Here is a 17,828-nt window from a genome sequence, read left to right on the forward strand (position 1 = left end):
TGAATAAAGAATGCTCATTGCTATGTTTAAATGCTTGATGTTGCAGATGGAAAGCCATTATTGTCTGCAAGGTAAACCTTTCCCCTATTTTCATGTAATATACTGCTTCTCAAATGTTGTGCAATTATCTATCCTACCCTATAGTAAAAACTCATTGTGCTAACTACCAGCTTTATTAATGATTATTCTATGTACTTTAAATTAACTCCTGAAAGCATGTGTAAAGTCCTTGGAGCTGTCAGTTTGTGAATACCAGTCTTCCATGCTACTGTTTCTCCAGTGGATATCTGATATCTGATAGCTGAGAGAGAGGTTGAGAATCAGCTCCAAAGAGAGCGTGTTTAAATCAAATTTAATCACTATTATCTGATAACTTGCTTTAAATAATTAAGTTCATTCAAAGCTTCCCATTTAGAAATCAATTGAATTATTGAAGTAATTGTATTTTGTACATTATTTTGAAAACCAGTCTCGCTCCAGAGCAGATCTCCACTCTGTAGTGTATTTGTTTTTATTCATTCATAGGATATGGGTGTCACTGGCTGGGCCACTATTTATTGCCCATCTTTACTTGCCCTTTAGAAGATGGTGGAGAGTTGCTTTCTTGAATTGTTGTAGTCCTTCCTTGTGTAGAGACTTTCAGAGTGCTGTAGGAAGGAGCGCTTCTTGATTTTTAACCCGATATGTGATTTTCTTGGTGCACAGAGTATTTAGTGCTCAGTTACAGGCTCTCAGCTTTCTTGGCTTATGTTGCATTTTAGCCCAGGGGAGTCACAGGCGGCTAGTCATGGTCGGAATCACTGAACAATCAAGGGGGTGTCAACCTTACACGTGCAATATGTGCCAGCAGTTTACGTGGCCAGCATACTGCATGTGCTTTAAGCAATTAGTTGTGTGTGAAAATCAAATGGGAGAAGTCCTTACTGGGGTGAAGGGAAGCTACATTTGATTAGGGGAAACCACTAAAGTCAAAGGTCTCATTGTTGTGCAATGCAGAAGATCATTGACCACCCTTCTGCACTGTTAGGCATCTTGCTTCATTCACTACACAGCACTGACCTGCACTGCAATTTATGTCTTAGGCCAACGTGGTGTGGCTTCCTGTGGCAGTCTGCAGGAAAACAAAGGCACTTCTCCCATGTCCCTTTCTGTGAAGAAAGGCCTGAGCTTCTCTTTGGGCCATATCCTCTGTGATTATGGCCAACTGTTGTAATAAGAACCAGCTCCTTACTTGCAGCTTCGGCAGTGGTGTACCAAATATGATGCCAGCAACATCAACACTGCTATGCTCCAGCTGCAGTGAGCATTTCCATCTATCTGACTGTGTATGTGAGATTCCCTGAGAAAGGTACTCACAAAATTAATATGGTAAAGATTTGTGTAATAACAGAAGGTTGTGTATAAAAAGTAACCCTGAACTATGAAGGACTGGGCACCAATAAATCTCACTCAACAAAACAACTGTAATGAAAAATGGGAAAATTCTGCCCAGTGTTTCTGTGCACTGATTTAGAGATGACAAGATTTTAAACTTTGTTAGTATCTTCCTCAAATGCAACATAAATATCTGTGAATTCTGTTCTGCAAGGCTAATGCAATAGCTCTGACATGTTTGATGTTTGGATCCTATTAAAGGCCTTACTAAAATATATAGTAGCTATTAATCACATTTATGAGTGTGTTTTGCTGCTGGACTTCATAAATGATGTTAGTGAAATAGTCCTTAATTAGTTATTTCTCTCTTTTTAACAATAGGATTGGTGAAGCTCGGAGTCCACTGTGTAACATGTCAAAAGGTCGCAATAAAGATTGTCAACAGGGAGAAGCTCAGTGAATCGGTGCTAATGAAGGTAATATCCAAATGGGAAGGCTTCATTTAAATTCTTCTCCATTTTAAGGCAACCCTTAAAATTAATTTCATTCATCATATTAAACAATTAATTGCTGCAACTCATACTGTATCTGTGTATTCCATAATTATTGTGGAGACACCATGGAATTAAATATAGTATTCGTCTTGCAGGGAAATACATTATAAATTTGAATCTGGTGGGTACAGTGCAATAAACTGAATTCAATTATAAAGTGTTTTCAAGTAATGCTGATGCTATGCCTCATGTGCCGTGCCTCAAATTTATTTTAATGTGTGGTTTTTTATTCCCAGTATATTAGGAAATTTATACAAGGCAAACTACTTGCTGAAGGGAACTTGTGCAAATTCACATTGTTTAGTTTCTACACCTTCCATGTGCATCTGGCAGCCTTATCGACAGCAGAAAGTGTGTAAGAGGTTTCTTTTAATGATGAATGTTCTGACATACAATTTGTGAGATTAAAACCCAGGTGGAAACAACCCAGTTTAAAGTGCGTTGTTGCAAGGGACCTCTGAAGTGCTAATTAAATCAGCGGAGTTCTGATGTAAACAGTTTTGACTGCTACTGAAAATCTGCTTGATAAACCATTTCCACAAATTTTATACATAATAATAGGATGTTGTCAGTGTTTTGCTATTGTTCCATTCTGGATATATCATGTGACCATGATTTCTCTGCTGTATTTTAATGGGTTTCTCTCTCATTATCATGCACACCTGAAACAAAATGAAAGGAGGCAGACTCTTTAACATTACTGTGGAATATCTTCTAAACAATGTAACAATGAAGGGACTTTATTCAGACTTTAGCAGCATTTTGGGATAGATTAAAGAAGGAAGCAGTAACAAGAATGGTCTAATTAGATATGATCAGTTTTTATCTGAGGACTAAGCTCCTCATATGATTGAAATTGCAGTATAATCCCCTGACATCCATTAAGGCATAAAAATGTACAGCACAGAGCGAAGCCACTTACCCCTCACACCTGTGCTGGTTCTGGTTCCTCAACTGAATCTATCTACTCTAATCCCATTTTATGCCTCTTTCTCCAAGGGGTTAGGAAAGCTTTATCTCCAGCATACATCCTTGGCCCTGTTGTCAGTACGGTCACGCATTCTAGCAGTTTAGTTCTGCTAATCAGTAATATGATACCAATTTTATACAGTAAAAGATCGGTGTGCTCGACAGCATTTGGTAGTAATAGTAATCTAACCTTTGAAGATTACTGTATTAAAGTTGAAATAACTTGTTTACAATTAACAATACTGATTTGATGCTTGAACCATTTGATTTGGAAATGTTGTGAAGAATAATCTATATTTTGGAGGAAACAGTTCTTATGATTATGTTCTGAAAATTAATTTTTTCACTTGCGCTCCATTTTAGATTTGCTTTAGATTAGATTCTCTACAGTGTGGAAACAGGCCCTTCGGCCCAACAAGTCTACACCACCCCTCCAAAGAGAAACCCACCCAAACCCATTCCCCTACCCTATATTTACCCCTGACTAACACACCTAACACTGTGGGCAATTTAGCATGGTCAATTCACCTGACCTGCACATCTTTGGACTGTGGGAGGAAACCGCAGCACCCGGAGAAAACCCACGCAGACACGGAGAATGTGCAAACTCCACACAGACAATCAGGAATCGAACCCAGGACACTGGTGCTGTGAGGTTTTACTTCTGATCCTATATGCTTATTTAACTAAATTTAGTTATATGCTAAAAACAGAAAATGCTTCACTATATTGAATTCAGAATTTATACCACTAGTTGTGGGAACTCCATAGTTCAAGATTTGAAAGTGAATGAGGAGGACAGATTCTGAATCAAATTTATCTGTTGTTAGATGTTTGGTTTCCCAGTGCTGTTAAATGTCAGACAGTGTAAATCTATTTTATCTTGAATACATAATCTTTTTTTAACCATGAGAAGTTGGAAAATTAAGTTAGCCCCACAGTTCATCAAAACTGAATGTATTCGTATTTGAACTTTTTGGACTTTGGGAAATCAGATCCAATTCGTAGAAGAAACTAACTATAAAAAACAATTACCATTAAATAATGTGTTCCACTAACCACAAGTGGAGGTTTTGTATCATAAATTTGATCATGTTTAAGAGTGCAAGTGGTGCACAGAATCTTGTCCCTTATCATATAATGCCATGTTTTAATCTTCAAAACAAAATATGATACTATAATGATTGTAACATTAAAATAAAATTCTGGCTGTTTTTTATATGTAAAGAAACAAAGAAGTGTTTCTGTGAAATCATTCTAAGACAATATTCTAATTTGGTGCTCAGTGATGACCATAACCTGCTCGTGTTATCACCTACATTGATATTTATATTATTCAAGCCCCTCAACAATGTTATTCCAGTAACCTTCCCTGATGCGGATGCATTGTGCTCTTTTTCTTTTGTTCTTTAATATCAGGTCCTTGCAATGAATTATGCCCTCTTTTATACATTAATTAGGATTCTCTTCCTGAGATCTGATTTTTCATGAGTTTAATATAATTACTGCTAACTTTGAAGAAGCTAATCTGTGTCTGGATTTGTCTCCAATTATAAGCAATTATTACCAAGTAACCTCCTAGACTTATTGGCTTGTCTTTAGGATTAATGATTCTGGATTAGTGGTGCTGGAAGAGCACAGCAGTTCAGGCAGCTGCTGTGCTCTTCCAGCACCATTAATCCAGAATCTGGTTTCCAGCATCTGCAGTCATTGTTTTTACCTTTAGATCATTTACCTAAGGCTTAATGATCTTAGTACACTTCCTAGCAGAAAGTCATCTACCATTAATACTGGATAGGAAAGGAAGGTCAAGTTTTGAACTGTAATTTAAAATCTGAAACAATTGAACAACTGAACATTGTGTGCCACAAGGTCAGCACATTTTAAAGGAAACCCAAATTCAGGTCCCAACCTAAATCTGTAATAAAATGGAATGAGGTGGTAGTGTCATGTGGCTTTGGTTTACCCCAAGTGGAGTGTAAAGTCAATTGTGGTATATATCAAGCTTACAAACTACTTAGGGAGTTCAGTGGATAGCTAAGCTTTCTGTAAACTTGCGAAACTGATTTGTACATTTGTAGAGAAAGGATTCTAATTTTTTTTCTCTCTAAACTTTCTAATTTTGTTTTTGTTTTTTGGAAAAGGGCTATATCTGTGTCTCTATGCACTATTCTCTTATGAGTCAAACTATTAAAGTTTTAGCTTATTGGAAGTCAGGCAAAATAAATATGGCGAAGCCTGCCTGGAACCTGAAGTGCACTGTCAGTTCTCCCTAGATCTTCTGGCGCAGAGCTATGGATGCTGCCTTTGGACCATGAAACCTCTGGCTGAAGTACTACTCCTAGTTAAAATTACACAGCACTTGAATCCCACCAGTTTAACAAATGTACCTCAATCATTATTTCAGCTTCAGTTAAGTTTGAAAAACAGAAAGTAGAAAATGCAATTTAATAAAAGAATAATTGGATCCCAATATAATAGATAATTGAATGCGCACACAGTCTGGTTTTGCTGCTTGGTGGTAACATTGGAGATTCTCCCTCACAGTTGATTTGCATTTTGGTGTTTGATGCAAATGGATAGTTAAAATAAACTTATAAAAGATGTCTGAATTAAGAAGAATAATATAAATGTCTGCAGCTTATCCTTTTATTTGTCATAAACAGACATGAGGTGCAACATTTCTCCAGTTCTGTTCACATTACACTGATTTATCCACCAGCTATGTAATTAGGTTTTTATCTTTCAATTGTATAAAGTTATTGTGATGTTTCCAAAATGCAGCTTCATTCTGAAAACAAAGTTATGATGTTCATGGCACTGTCCAACAAAATCTGTTTGAAATGCAGCATTCTTACTGAGCATTTATACAGCCTTTCTTACATTGGATTGCTTTTGAAAGCGCTCAGTGTATTGTGATCTCAACCAATCAGAAACGGGCAATCTGTGTCACGATGTCCTTATCAGACACTCCAACAGTGTATCAAACAATTGTCACAACTGAAGATGAGAAAGTATATTTTCTTTCTCTAGTTCTGTCACTCCATTGGGTACAACATATTTAAATGTATTAACCAGTTACTGATGGAATCAATTTTATGTTATCTATGTACTAGTTTCAGAATACAGAATATCTGTCGAACACAATGTTGTCTTTTGAAGCAATTATTGATTTACTGTGAAAAAAAGGCTTAATGAACAAAGATGAAAACTGATTAACATTCAGTTCCACATATGGAAATGTAAATATTAACCCTCCTAAATAGCCTGATGCATTCTTATGCAAGCTAGTTAAAGGGGATAAAGAAGCAACTTTCCCGCTAAGATGAAAGAAACACATTGGCCAAATAATTGTTAATTCTTGAAGAAAAATGATTAGATATGAAATCTAGATGGCTTTTGATCTGTCATCCTGGAACCCAAACAGATGTCACTAGACACATGTGGTTGTCACTGGGTGTTTTTAGAAACAGTTTGTTCTGGTGATATTGAGAGGAAGTCTTCCAAAGCTTCTCAGGAGTATAACTATACCTCTCAAGAGTTTTCTCAAAGTTGTGAAAGGATAAATCAGGTGTAGCAAACTGTATCCCAACTGATTTTTCCAAGCAATATTCAGCAATAACAAAAATCACCCCATAAACTTATTCACATGAGTTCTTGCTGAAAACCCCCCAGCAGTTTTATAGTTTACAGGACTTTGCAGATTTACTTAGCTTCATTTTTTCTGCCTGTAAGTTTTTTAGTTTTTTAAAATATCCAAATTGTCCTTCCACCAATAACTATTTAAAGTCCAGGCAGCACTCAACTTTACAAATAAATCAATTTCCACAATTTTCTAAATATAACCTTCCAAAAAACAATTATACCTTCATACCACAACCAATGCCTGCATTGTTGCCAACAAAAGCATAATGAATGGTCATTTCTTGGTTAGCTATGCAGTGTTTGAGGCAAAGTAGTATTAGAAGTGTCAGATAAAAATTGTTAGGCAGTGTTCAAAAGGAAATGTAAATTTTATGCTGAATGCCCACCGTTCTAAATGACGTATTGCTACAGTCAGCAAGAAAATTTAAAGTCAACATTAAATTGCACCATTTCACATTTGGAGCTATAGCTTTTTATTATGCAATTGTCTGTGCTTAGCAGAAAATGTGAGGTTTTCTGAGTATAATTTTCCATGAAACATTAGAGTGTGCACTTTTATTTATTTTTTTGGAATTTGAATGAACCTGACTCAATGTTTACCTGTTGCAATTATAATTTGACTTTATACACAACCAAGAGACAATTCATTAGTAACTTTCAAGAGGGTGCAGGATAAAAAGTTGAAGGAGAAAAACTGCATGTCTAACATGGGACAGAAATAGTCAGAGACCTCCATAATTTATAACTGCATAATCAAATAATATATTTTTCGTAGTTCTTGTTGCAGACTCCCTCTGCTGGTACAAGTATATTTGATAGTTTGGAGCAAGTAAAATGTATGTTTCCATTTTCAGTATGTGTGGGAAAAGTGAGAGTGGAATGAATTGGATTGCACTTTAAAAAAAACTGGCATTTGACAATATGCTACATATTAACCTATTATTCTACAATATGGTTCTGCGATTTTTATGCTGTACTGAGCCATAAAAGACTCAAAAGAGTGTTGGAGAGCTAGAATTGTGAAAATGAGACCTCAAAACAATTAATATAAAATAGACTTCCATGCAGAGTAATTTAAGTGTCTGTTATACTGTGGAAATGAAACTTATGCCAATCTTACAAGTACCAATTTGAATTGTGCCCCAGATGCAACAGGACCCAGCAGGCTGCAAGCTTTTCATGGCAACACCAAAAGATGTACTTTAACGGAGAATAATAGTCACTGTTTATGATAAGGAGACCTCAGGGCCATTGTCACCACGAGAATCCATAATCATGTTCTGTAAAATAGTCCTGAATAACAGCAAGGTGGGAGAGAATTTAAAGTCAATTTCTGGAGTCTAGCTATCCTTGTGATCTGAGGAAGGTGAGATAGGTGTAGTAGAATATTGAGACTCCTAGCTATTCAAATGTTAGAATCACACACGTTACACTCCTGTTCAAAAAACCTCAGTGCAGCAACTGCAAGCATATCAGTTTAATTTCGCTAATGAGAAACTTCTAAGAGCAATAATTTGGGCCAAAATTAATAGATGTACGAGCAAGTTGATTAGGGAAAGTTAAAATCCTATTGAATTTTCCAGACGTATTTGTACAGGTAATGGGGTTAATGAGGGCAGTGCTGTGATATGATGTATGTGGACTTTCAGAAGGCTTTTGACACACTGCATAACAAGCTTTTGCAAAGTTATAGCTTCTCGGAGTAACAGGGCTGGTAGTAGCATAGTTGCAGATTTGGCTGAGTGACATATTCTGTAGACTGGAGGAAAGTTTGTAGTAGAGTTCCTCAAGGTTCTGTGTTGGAACTCTTGCTTTACTTTTCCTGCAATGTATTAATGGGCTTCATGGAGTCATAAAGATATATAGCAGAGAACCTTTGGTCCAAGTCGTCAATGCTGACCAGAAAACCTATATAAATCTAGTCCCTACTTACCCCATATCTCTCTATACTCTTCCTATTCAAATACCCATCCTGTAACCTTTTAAATATTGCAAGTGTACCAGCGTCCACCACTTCCTCTGGTAGCTCATTCCATAGACATATTGTCCTCCATGTAAAACGTTGTCCCTTCTGTTCCTTTTAAATCTTTCCCCTCTCACCTTAAACTTATGCCCTCTATTTTTGGACTCTTCCACCCCAGGGAAAAGACCTTGCCTATTTACCCTATCCATTCCACTCAAGATTTTATAAGCCTCTGTAAGGTCACCCCTCAGCCTCTAATGATCCAGGGAAATCAGTCCCAACCTATTCAGCCTCTCCTTATAGCAGAAGTCCTCCAACTCTGGCAACATCCTTGTAAATCTTTTCTGAACCCTTTCAAGTTTCACAACATCCTTACTATAGGAAGGAGATGAGAATTGCACACTGCTGCAAAAATGGCCAAACCAATGTCCTGTACAGCTCCTACATGAGCTCCCAACTCCTGTACTCAATGCTCTGCCCAATAAAGGCATGCATTCCAAATGCCTTCTTCACTATCCTACCTACCTGTGACTTCACTTTCCATGAGCTATGAACCTGCACTCCAAGGTCTCTTTGTTCAGCAACCCTCCTGAGGAACTTACCATTAAGTGTACAAGTCCTGCCTTGATTTGCTTTTCCAAAATGCAGCACCTCACATTTACCTAAATTAAATTCCATCTGCAACTCCTCAGCTCATTGGCTCATCTGATCAAGATCTGTTGAACTCTGAGGTAACCTTCTTCGCTGTCCACTTTACCTACAATTTTAGTGTCACCCTGCATACTTAGTAACCATACTTCGTATGCTCACATCCAAATCATTTATATAACTGATGAAAAGCAGCAGACCCAGCACCAATCCTTGTGGCATACCACTGGTCATAGGCCTCCAGTCTGAAAGCAACCCTCCACCATTACCCTCTGTCTTCTACCTTTGAACCAGTTCTATATTCAAATAGCTAGTTTTGCCTGTATTCCATGTGATCTAATCTTGCTCACCAATCTACCATAAGAAAGTTTGCCAAGCGCCTTAGTGAAGCCCAAATAGATCACATCCGTGATTCTGCCCTCGTCAATCCTAAAAAACTCTTGAAATACAGGCACAATTTCAACATTTGCAGATGATATTTAGTTTAAAACATTGTAAAACTTGAGGCTGACAGTGTAGATCTTCTTTACATTGGTGGAATGGATGGACAGGTGGCAGATGAAGTTTGATGTGGAGAAACATGATGTAATTTATTTTGTTAGGAAGAACCTCTATTATCCACTACTCCAAAGGGTGTGCACTTGATTGAAAGCAGCTCTTTAATTATTATTTTTTTCACTCCCTGTACTTAATGGAAATTGGACTAGCCACGTAAACATTGCAGCTATAAAAGCAGATCAGAAGCTGGAAATTCTACAGTGAACAACTCACTTCCTAATTCCCCAAAATCTGTTCATGATCTCCAAGACACATGACAAGAGTGTAATGGAAAGCTTCCACTTCCCTGGATGAGTACAGCAACAATGGTGCTTAGAAACTTGATCACCTCCATGAGAAAACAGTGCATGGATTTGATATCCATCCAGCACCCTCAACATTCACACTCTCGCCTCTACCTTCAGACAGGGCTAACAGTGTGTACCATATACAAGATACACTTTCCAAATCTGTGATCCTTACCATCTGGAAGCACAGGAACAGCAATTCTGTGGGAGCACCAAGCCTGTAAATTCCCTTCTAAGTTGCATTCCCTGATTTGGAACTATATCATTGTTCACAATTGCTATGGCAAAACCCTGCAACTCTCTAACAGCAATATGAAAGTGTGTGTATCATCTGAACTGTAGCAATTAAGCAGGTAACTCTATCACCATGGCTCAAGGGCAATTAGAGACAGTTGAAAAATGGTGACCTTGCCCACTGACACCCCAAGACCAGATGAGGGAAAACAAACCTCTGATCGTACAACTTATAATGACAACTTGTATTTTTAGGATAACTTACTTGCACCAAATACAGATGAACACTGCATCTGCTGAGCTTCCTTGTTGAATCTGGAAGCAGTCAAGCATTACATTTACCAACTCTAATGATAAATGAGTTGGGCTTTGCTGGTTTATGTTGAATTAATTGCTTGGAAAATACAAGTACATTGAAGTAACTTGCTGTTTTGAGTACTCCATATTTCTTTCTAGACTTAAACTTCATTTTCTACACTATAGCCAATGGTGAATTTAGCTGCATTACCATTATATTAGTTTTAATTGAGTTTTTTTTTCTGAAATTTATCCTCTCAACCCTCTGTACTTCCCAGTTGTCCCTGAGATATACAGCTGTGTCACCTCCTTTTCTACTGCTGCTTTCCTCTTCAAACACCCGATTATTTGCGTTATTTAACTTAATTTCAGTCATCTAGATGCTGTCACTCCTCTGATCATTTACCTTGGCTCTGATTTGTTGATAATGTGCCTCAGTGGTGCTGTGCTCTATGCTTTGTGTGAAAATTTACCTTTTATCCTGTCATTAAGTAAATCACACTGATTTGGTGCTGCAAGCCACAGTAGTATATCTTATTCCAGTCAAGGAAAATAACTTTTAAAACTGGCTTTGATAAGAAAATGAAGATGAATGTAATTGAAATTTTCAAAATTTCAGTTTTGACCAGTTAAATGTAAAATATGTTTTAAGTGTAATCATTCCTTAGGTTGCCTTTCTGGAAGGAGCACTGTTTCTGGAACACCCTATGATGTATTGCAGCAAAAGTATGCATGTCTGTGTATAAGCTAATAATGTTGTCATTCCTGTTATTTTTAATAATCACAGTGCTGATTATTAGGCAATGATTTAATCATTCCAGTTTAATCCCAAATCTAATCAGATAATTATGGTCTGCTTTCTGTGAAACATGCTGGAAAATAGTGTTACAAAGCTAGCACCTTTCTTTTCTGAGAGCTGTTCCTTGGCTCAAGTAGACTCCATCCTTGAATTTTTGTCAGAGGGGCAATAGACCGGGCCGGACTCCGATATTTCTGGTTTGGTACTGAGCTGAAAAGGATTTTGAGAGGCCTTTTTGTTTATATGTAAACAGATAAGACTTCAGGCCAAAGTGGTCATGCTTTAGAAATGACCTGTATAAACAGAGGGGAGTGGTCAGCTCTCTAGCTGAGCTGAGCTGACCTGTTTTAGTTCAGTCTTGAACTGGGAGGTTCAGCAGGGAGCTATGTGGAAACTCTCTTTCTTTTCTGTCCTTCAACTTCAACCTGTAAGCACGTATTCCATTTATACTCTAAAGGGAGTTTGCTTATTGGGACTGTTGTGTGTTTTTCAAACAGCATAATTAAGTCTAGCTGGATAGGTTGAGTTCTGTAGGGGTCCTTTATTCTGTTCTTGTGTTTCATTGTGTAATTCTGTGAATAAATTTTTTGTCTGTTTTAAATTCTACTAGTCAACCTAGCTATCTTACTCCGGATAATTTTCACTGTACACTTAGCGAAACAAATTGCAAAGTTAGATTAGGTTCCCTACAGTGTGGAAACAGGCCCTTCAGCCCATCAAGTCCACACCGACCCTCCGAAGAGCAACCTACCCATTCCCCTATATTTACCGATGAGTAATCCACCTAACACTTTGGACAATTTAGCATGGCCAATTCACCTTTCCTACATATCTTTGGACCGTGGGAAGAAACCGGAGCACCCGGAGAAAACCCATGCAAACACGGGGAGAACATGCAGTTGCCTGAGCTGGGAATTGAACCCGGTCCCTGGCGCTGTGAGGCAGCAGTGCTAACCACTGAGCCACCGTGCCGCCCCTCAGGTCTAGGGCTGCCTGCTTAAGAATGTTTTGAGTGGTCTGGCCTGGTCCATAACAATAGTTTGTCAACATACTGCAGATAATATCACCTTTTGATAGCAATACCAATACATTTCTCTTTCACAATTGTCAGACTTAACAGGCTGTTCAGCATTGGTGTATGGACACGACACAGTTATTAACCTGGCAATTACAGTATGCCATTATATGCAAATTAGAATGAACACTGCCTTGAATTCCAGCTGTACATAGGTGTAATCTGCCTGTTGTATTAATGCATGTACTCTTTTAAAATGAATATTTTGGTCGTGAATTACAGTTTAAATCTATTCTAAAATATCTTAGTTCTGTCACAAAAATAGCTGCTGTACATATTATATGTTTAGATTTAAGTTTGAATAATCTGAGCAAGACAGTAATGTAATCTTTGTTCTGTTAATAGGATAGGAGGTGGTTTAAATGTTTAAGTATTGGAAAACAGAATCTTCTGTCTTTGTTAATTCCCAAGTACAAAAGCCATCTTTCCTGGCAACTAAGGCTGGACCAGACTACTTGTAATCTTGCTGCTATCTTTGACTCCTGAGATCTCGGGTTCACATCCACATGTTCACTAATACATCTGTTTCCAAGTCTGTAGCATTGTCTTTCTCCTTTTCTAAGACAATTTTAAAAATCTAGGAGAAAGTGAGGACTGCAGATGCTGGAGATCAGAGTCAAAAAGTGTGGCGCTGAAAAAGGAATGATGAAGGGCTTATGCCCGAAACATCAATTCTCCTGCTCCTCGGATGCTGACTGACCTGTGCTTTTCCAGTGCCACACTTTTCAATCCTCTTTACTCACCTCCACTCTACCAGTGCAAGGGCTCTAAACTTCTCTCTGAAATCTCACACTCTATCTCTGCTTCCGTCTCCACTTTACACAGTTCATGCTGTGCCTCTCTAACTATTGTCTACAACTTCTTCCTTCACTTTCTGTCATCCACGCCAACTCCTGACACCACTAACACTGCCCGCTTACTCGCTCAGGACATCTGCACCGAATGCAAAGGAAATAGTTGTGTAGCCCACTTTCCTCTCTCTCATTCCAGGAGACAAAGGGTAGAAAGAGTCGACAGTGTGCTGCCTGACATTCAGCTCCTAACCCCTTCTGAGGAGAGTATCTGACTTTGACCACTCCAAGTTGCTAACTGACTGTGTCCAAGCCCCTTATAAGAGGCTACCCTTGACTTTCTAAGCTGGAACCCCCGCCCCGCCCCACCTCCTCTGAGCAAAAGCTATATCCCTTGACTTGACCTGAGGACTGCTGATAACCATAACAAGTGTCCTGGCTTTGTGTCTGTGTGCTAAGCAGCAAGGCAACACACAGGTAATACAAACCTGGTATCGCTAGCAGAGGGGCAAGGTGAGGCAAGGCAGGGATACTGTGACCATCTGGATTGACTCAACATGATTGAGGATTAAGGCAGCAACTTTGCAGCCAAGAGATTTTTCCTGGGCCATAATTATGTTAAAGCAAGGGAGGCTGCCATTGTACCCTGAAGTCCAGCACTGAAGCAGAGAATGCTATAAGTGGATTGGTAATGTGCCACAAGGGATTGGAGAGACTGGCACATGTCAAATGCCAATCTGTGGACATGGTGAGTGTAGCCTGGTGCTAGTGGATGGTGCCCTGAAATGGTTTGAATGGTGATCATTATGGAGGCTCTTCACAGTCAGCAGTGAGTCGAAGTCACCCAGTAACTCTGCTGGCTTCCATGTCAAGAATTCTCAGCATCTCATTTGCTTGCAGTCGACAATAGGATAGAAAGCTGAATGTTACTGAGGTGAGATCTGCAATTTAACAAGGTTGTTAACAAGCAATAATCCCCCTTTAATAGTCAACTCACTGTTACCTCTTGAAATTCTTACCTCCATGCCCCAACTTAGCCAAATGATGCAGTAGGTTGATCCTGATGTTAAGCTGGGCCTTGTTGGATGTCTTGTGTAAATCTACCATGTTTCTTGTCACAGCCTGTGTCATTTAGGGCACCTTATGATTCCCAAAGTTATAGGAAGGTCATGTACTGATTAAGAAATAAATAGTTTTATTGTCAATTATCTATTTACATCTAAATTTTAAAAAGGTTGTGTTTCTACATAGATTTAAAGGCAATGTTTTTCTGGTTGCTGTGGAAAGGAATGTAATGTAAGTTATGTTGAGATCACAGAGATTGTTTTCTTGATAAAACTTATAAAGAATCTTTGGGTCATTTCATTAAGTTGTCATTTTGTGTTGTTAAAAGCACTTTCTAAATGCAAACTGTTGAAGGCAAAGATGAGATTTCTTAGGTGTTTAAAATCCTGAAGGGCTCAGATGGAGTAAATAAAAAAAAAACTATATTACTAAAGATTGAAGAGAGTGTAAATTTAAAGCAATTGGCAAAAAAAAGTAGAGGTGCCATGTAGAAAACAGACTGTTCTATGTAGCTAGTGGTTAAGTTTGAAATGCACTGCTAGATAATGAGGTGGACACAGTTTCAATAGCAGACTTCAATAAGAAATTGAATAACTATGAAAAGAAGAGAACTGTTGAAACGTATTTGGTAAAAGCACCAACAAGTGAAACTAACTGGATTGCTGTTCAAAAAAAGTAGAGTAAACTTAATGAGCTAAATGGCTCCCTTCTCTACTCTACTATTCTGAGTACCTGTTTGACAAATGATGACGACTACCCAGGTTGTGAATTATTCTATGAGATGTGGAAAATTCTACATTTTCACTTGTACATTTCTGTGTCTCTCTTTTTGTGAATCTCTAAATCTAATTCTTTTAATCCAATTCTTGTTTTCCCTCTTTCTTCATCTCATTTGGATTTGGTATTTAGACACTGTAATTCACCCTCATTCTCAAACCTCCTCCAGCTATTTCTGTATCATTAAATTTTATTCCCTTGGAAAATATAATCTGTGTTATTCACCAAGATCCTGGATGCTGTGTTGTCCTTGCTACGTCATAATCAGTTTGCATGTTGTCTTTTGGGCAAAAGGTATTTGAAACCTAAACATGTTCAAATAAATCTAATTAATCTAACCAACTCGCACATTGGACTACACATTGACAAAATAAGCCATTTCACATCTGTTCAATTAGATGAATTGTTCTTACTAAGCATTTGAGTGGACTGTACCTTAAGGTTCCAAACTCAGTTCCATCTCAAAACAATTACAGATAAAGGTACATTTTGATCTCTGGGGTTGTGTCAAAATGGTTCAAAAACCTCAATCATATTTGTATTGAACTTTGCTTGGCCTGATTTGAGCTGCTTAAAAGCACCACATCTGTAATGGTGAATTAGATCATAGTGGCAGATGAGTATTAGAATAATCCACATTTTAAACATAAACTACCAACTGGCATGCAGGATGAGGTTTTACTGAATCCCTTTACTCATTGGCTTCAAAGTTCCAAAGGTCAGGTGAAACTCAGGAAAATATTTTATTTAATTTTAACTTTATTGATCTTGTATTTGGCATTGTTGGTGCAAGTATTTTTCCCCTCTGCATTACTCAAGCAATGTACTGCATGTGGGAACGTAGCAATAAATCTTAGAGACACAATTGTTTTCATGATGTGGCAGAGCTTTAAGAAGAGCTCTGCTATTTAATTCATTCTGTGGTTTGAAATAAATGTGTGTGTGTTAGTGTTAGTTATTTGTATCCATTTGCTATTTTTTCCAGCAACACCACTTTTCATGTATCACTTTCTACAATCTGCTAGTCAGAGCTCCATTAGGGGAACCCGCTTTTGTCTTAACAAGCTTCAGTAGCCTTTGGGTCTGTACTTCTCACTATCATTACCTGTGTCAATATCCATAGGCATGTATGAAATAACTGGTGAAGAGATAGCTAGACCTAGCACTTCTGGTCATTAGCACCATTATGAATAGCTCGGCATTAAGGATATGACAGTGAGTCACATATGATACGTGACCTGCAGAATAGAACTGATCATGCCTATCCATAGCAACTGAAAGATTAAGACAAATGATTAGCCCTCTGGGTAAAGTCACAAAGCAGTTCAGTGGTTTTTGATACCATGGGCAGATAAAAAGTGCTGTTGTAGCAATAGAAGTCCTGTGGCTACAAGGTCAGGTCAGAAGCTGGGGATTGAGGCAAGAAACCTCCTTCTCACTCCCCAAAACTTGTCTAGCATCAATAATGCACACTTCAGGATTGTGAAGAAATATTCTACACTCTCTTGAATGAGTGCAGCTTCATTTATACTGACATCTCACACCATTAGGACAAGGCCACTCACTTGATTAGCACTCCAATCAACAATGTAAACGTTGACTTCTTCCTCAATCAACGCACACAATGGCAGAAGTGTGTATCAGACACAAGATGTGAGGCAGCAACTTATTAACGCTCCGTCCACAGCTCCTTTGAAGCCTATGACATTCTACCAGCTGGAAGGACAAGGCTAATAGACACGAGACCCCTACACGTTCCTCTGTAAATTATCTACCATCCTGACTTTGAACATAGATTGTCATTCCCTCACTGTCACTGGGTCAAAAATCTAGAAATCCCTTTTTAGCAGCATTGTGGGTGCCCTTCTACTAGATGGATTGCGATAGGTCATAATTTTCAAGGACAATCAAGGATGTGCAACAAAAGTTAGTTACCAGTGATGTCTGCAAACCATGAAATCCTTTTTTTTAAAAAAAAGAGCTTGCTTACATAAAATATGAACAGTTTTGTCTTGATGTGACAGTATTAATTACTGCCATTTGACTGCAGCAGCTTCTGATGTGATTTCAGACAAACACTGAAACTTCCTTTGTAATGACCATATGATTCACTTTGCAGAACAAGATGGGAACAGAAGACCTTGCCCTCCTCTTGAGTTTAAAGGCTTTGGTTGATGAAAATAGATCAAACCAAAGGCTGTTATTTTTGAGCTAATCTGTTATTTCATATGAAAGTAAGAAACTCTGTATTGATATGGAGTGTCACCTCAAAGGCCTTCTCATATTCAATTGTCCCTTAAATGATGTCTTTTACGATATTTATATTGTAGCCTCCTTCTGTAACCTCTCGTTGTAACCTCCTTCTGTCTTATCACTGAGATACCTGTGTTCTTTTAATTCTGACTTCTTGCACCTTCTCATTTTTAATCTTTTCACCATTGGTGGCTATGTCTTCAGCATCTTAAATGTTAAGCTTTTGAAATTCCCTCCTAAACCTTTCAGCCTCTCTCCTTTCTCCTTTTATGATGTCCCTTAAAACTTACTACTTTGACAAAATTTTTGATCACATACCCTAATATCATCTTATGTAGCTCAGTGTTAAATTTTATTTGGTAACACTGATGAGAAGTGATATTAGATGCTTTACTATCTTAATAGTAGTTTGCATTTATTTATCCTTTTGTATGGAGACAGCAATTTGCAACACTGAATCTGGAGCAAGGAGTTTCATCCTTGAAAATATCTTGAGCAATAAGGTAAGCAAACTTTATGAATATAAATCCAATTCTGAT

At 38.0% G+C, this 17,828-nt stretch overlaps 1 protein-coding gene across 1 annotated transcript in view; it reads left to right on the forward strand.

The window, feature by feature from the left end:
* LOC122557836 (serine/threonine-protein kinase BRSK2-like) overlaps positions 1 to 17,828 on the forward strand; it is a 957,494-nt gene that overhangs the window by 341,916 nt on the left and 597,750 nt on the right. The window contains 1 exon segment of the mRNA XM_043705934.1: positions 1,756 to 1,850. Coding sequence (XP_043561869.1) covers positions 1,756 to 1,850 — 95 coding nt within the window.

This window comes from Chiloscyllium plagiosum, chromosome 16, assembly GCF_004010195.1.
Source record: "Chiloscyllium plagiosum isolate BGI_BamShark_2017 chromosome 16, ASM401019v2, whole genome shotgun sequence".
Classification (NCBI taxonomy): domain Eukaryota; kingdom Metazoa; phylum Chordata; class Chondrichthyes; order Orectolobiformes; family Hemiscylliidae; genus Chiloscyllium; species Chiloscyllium plagiosum.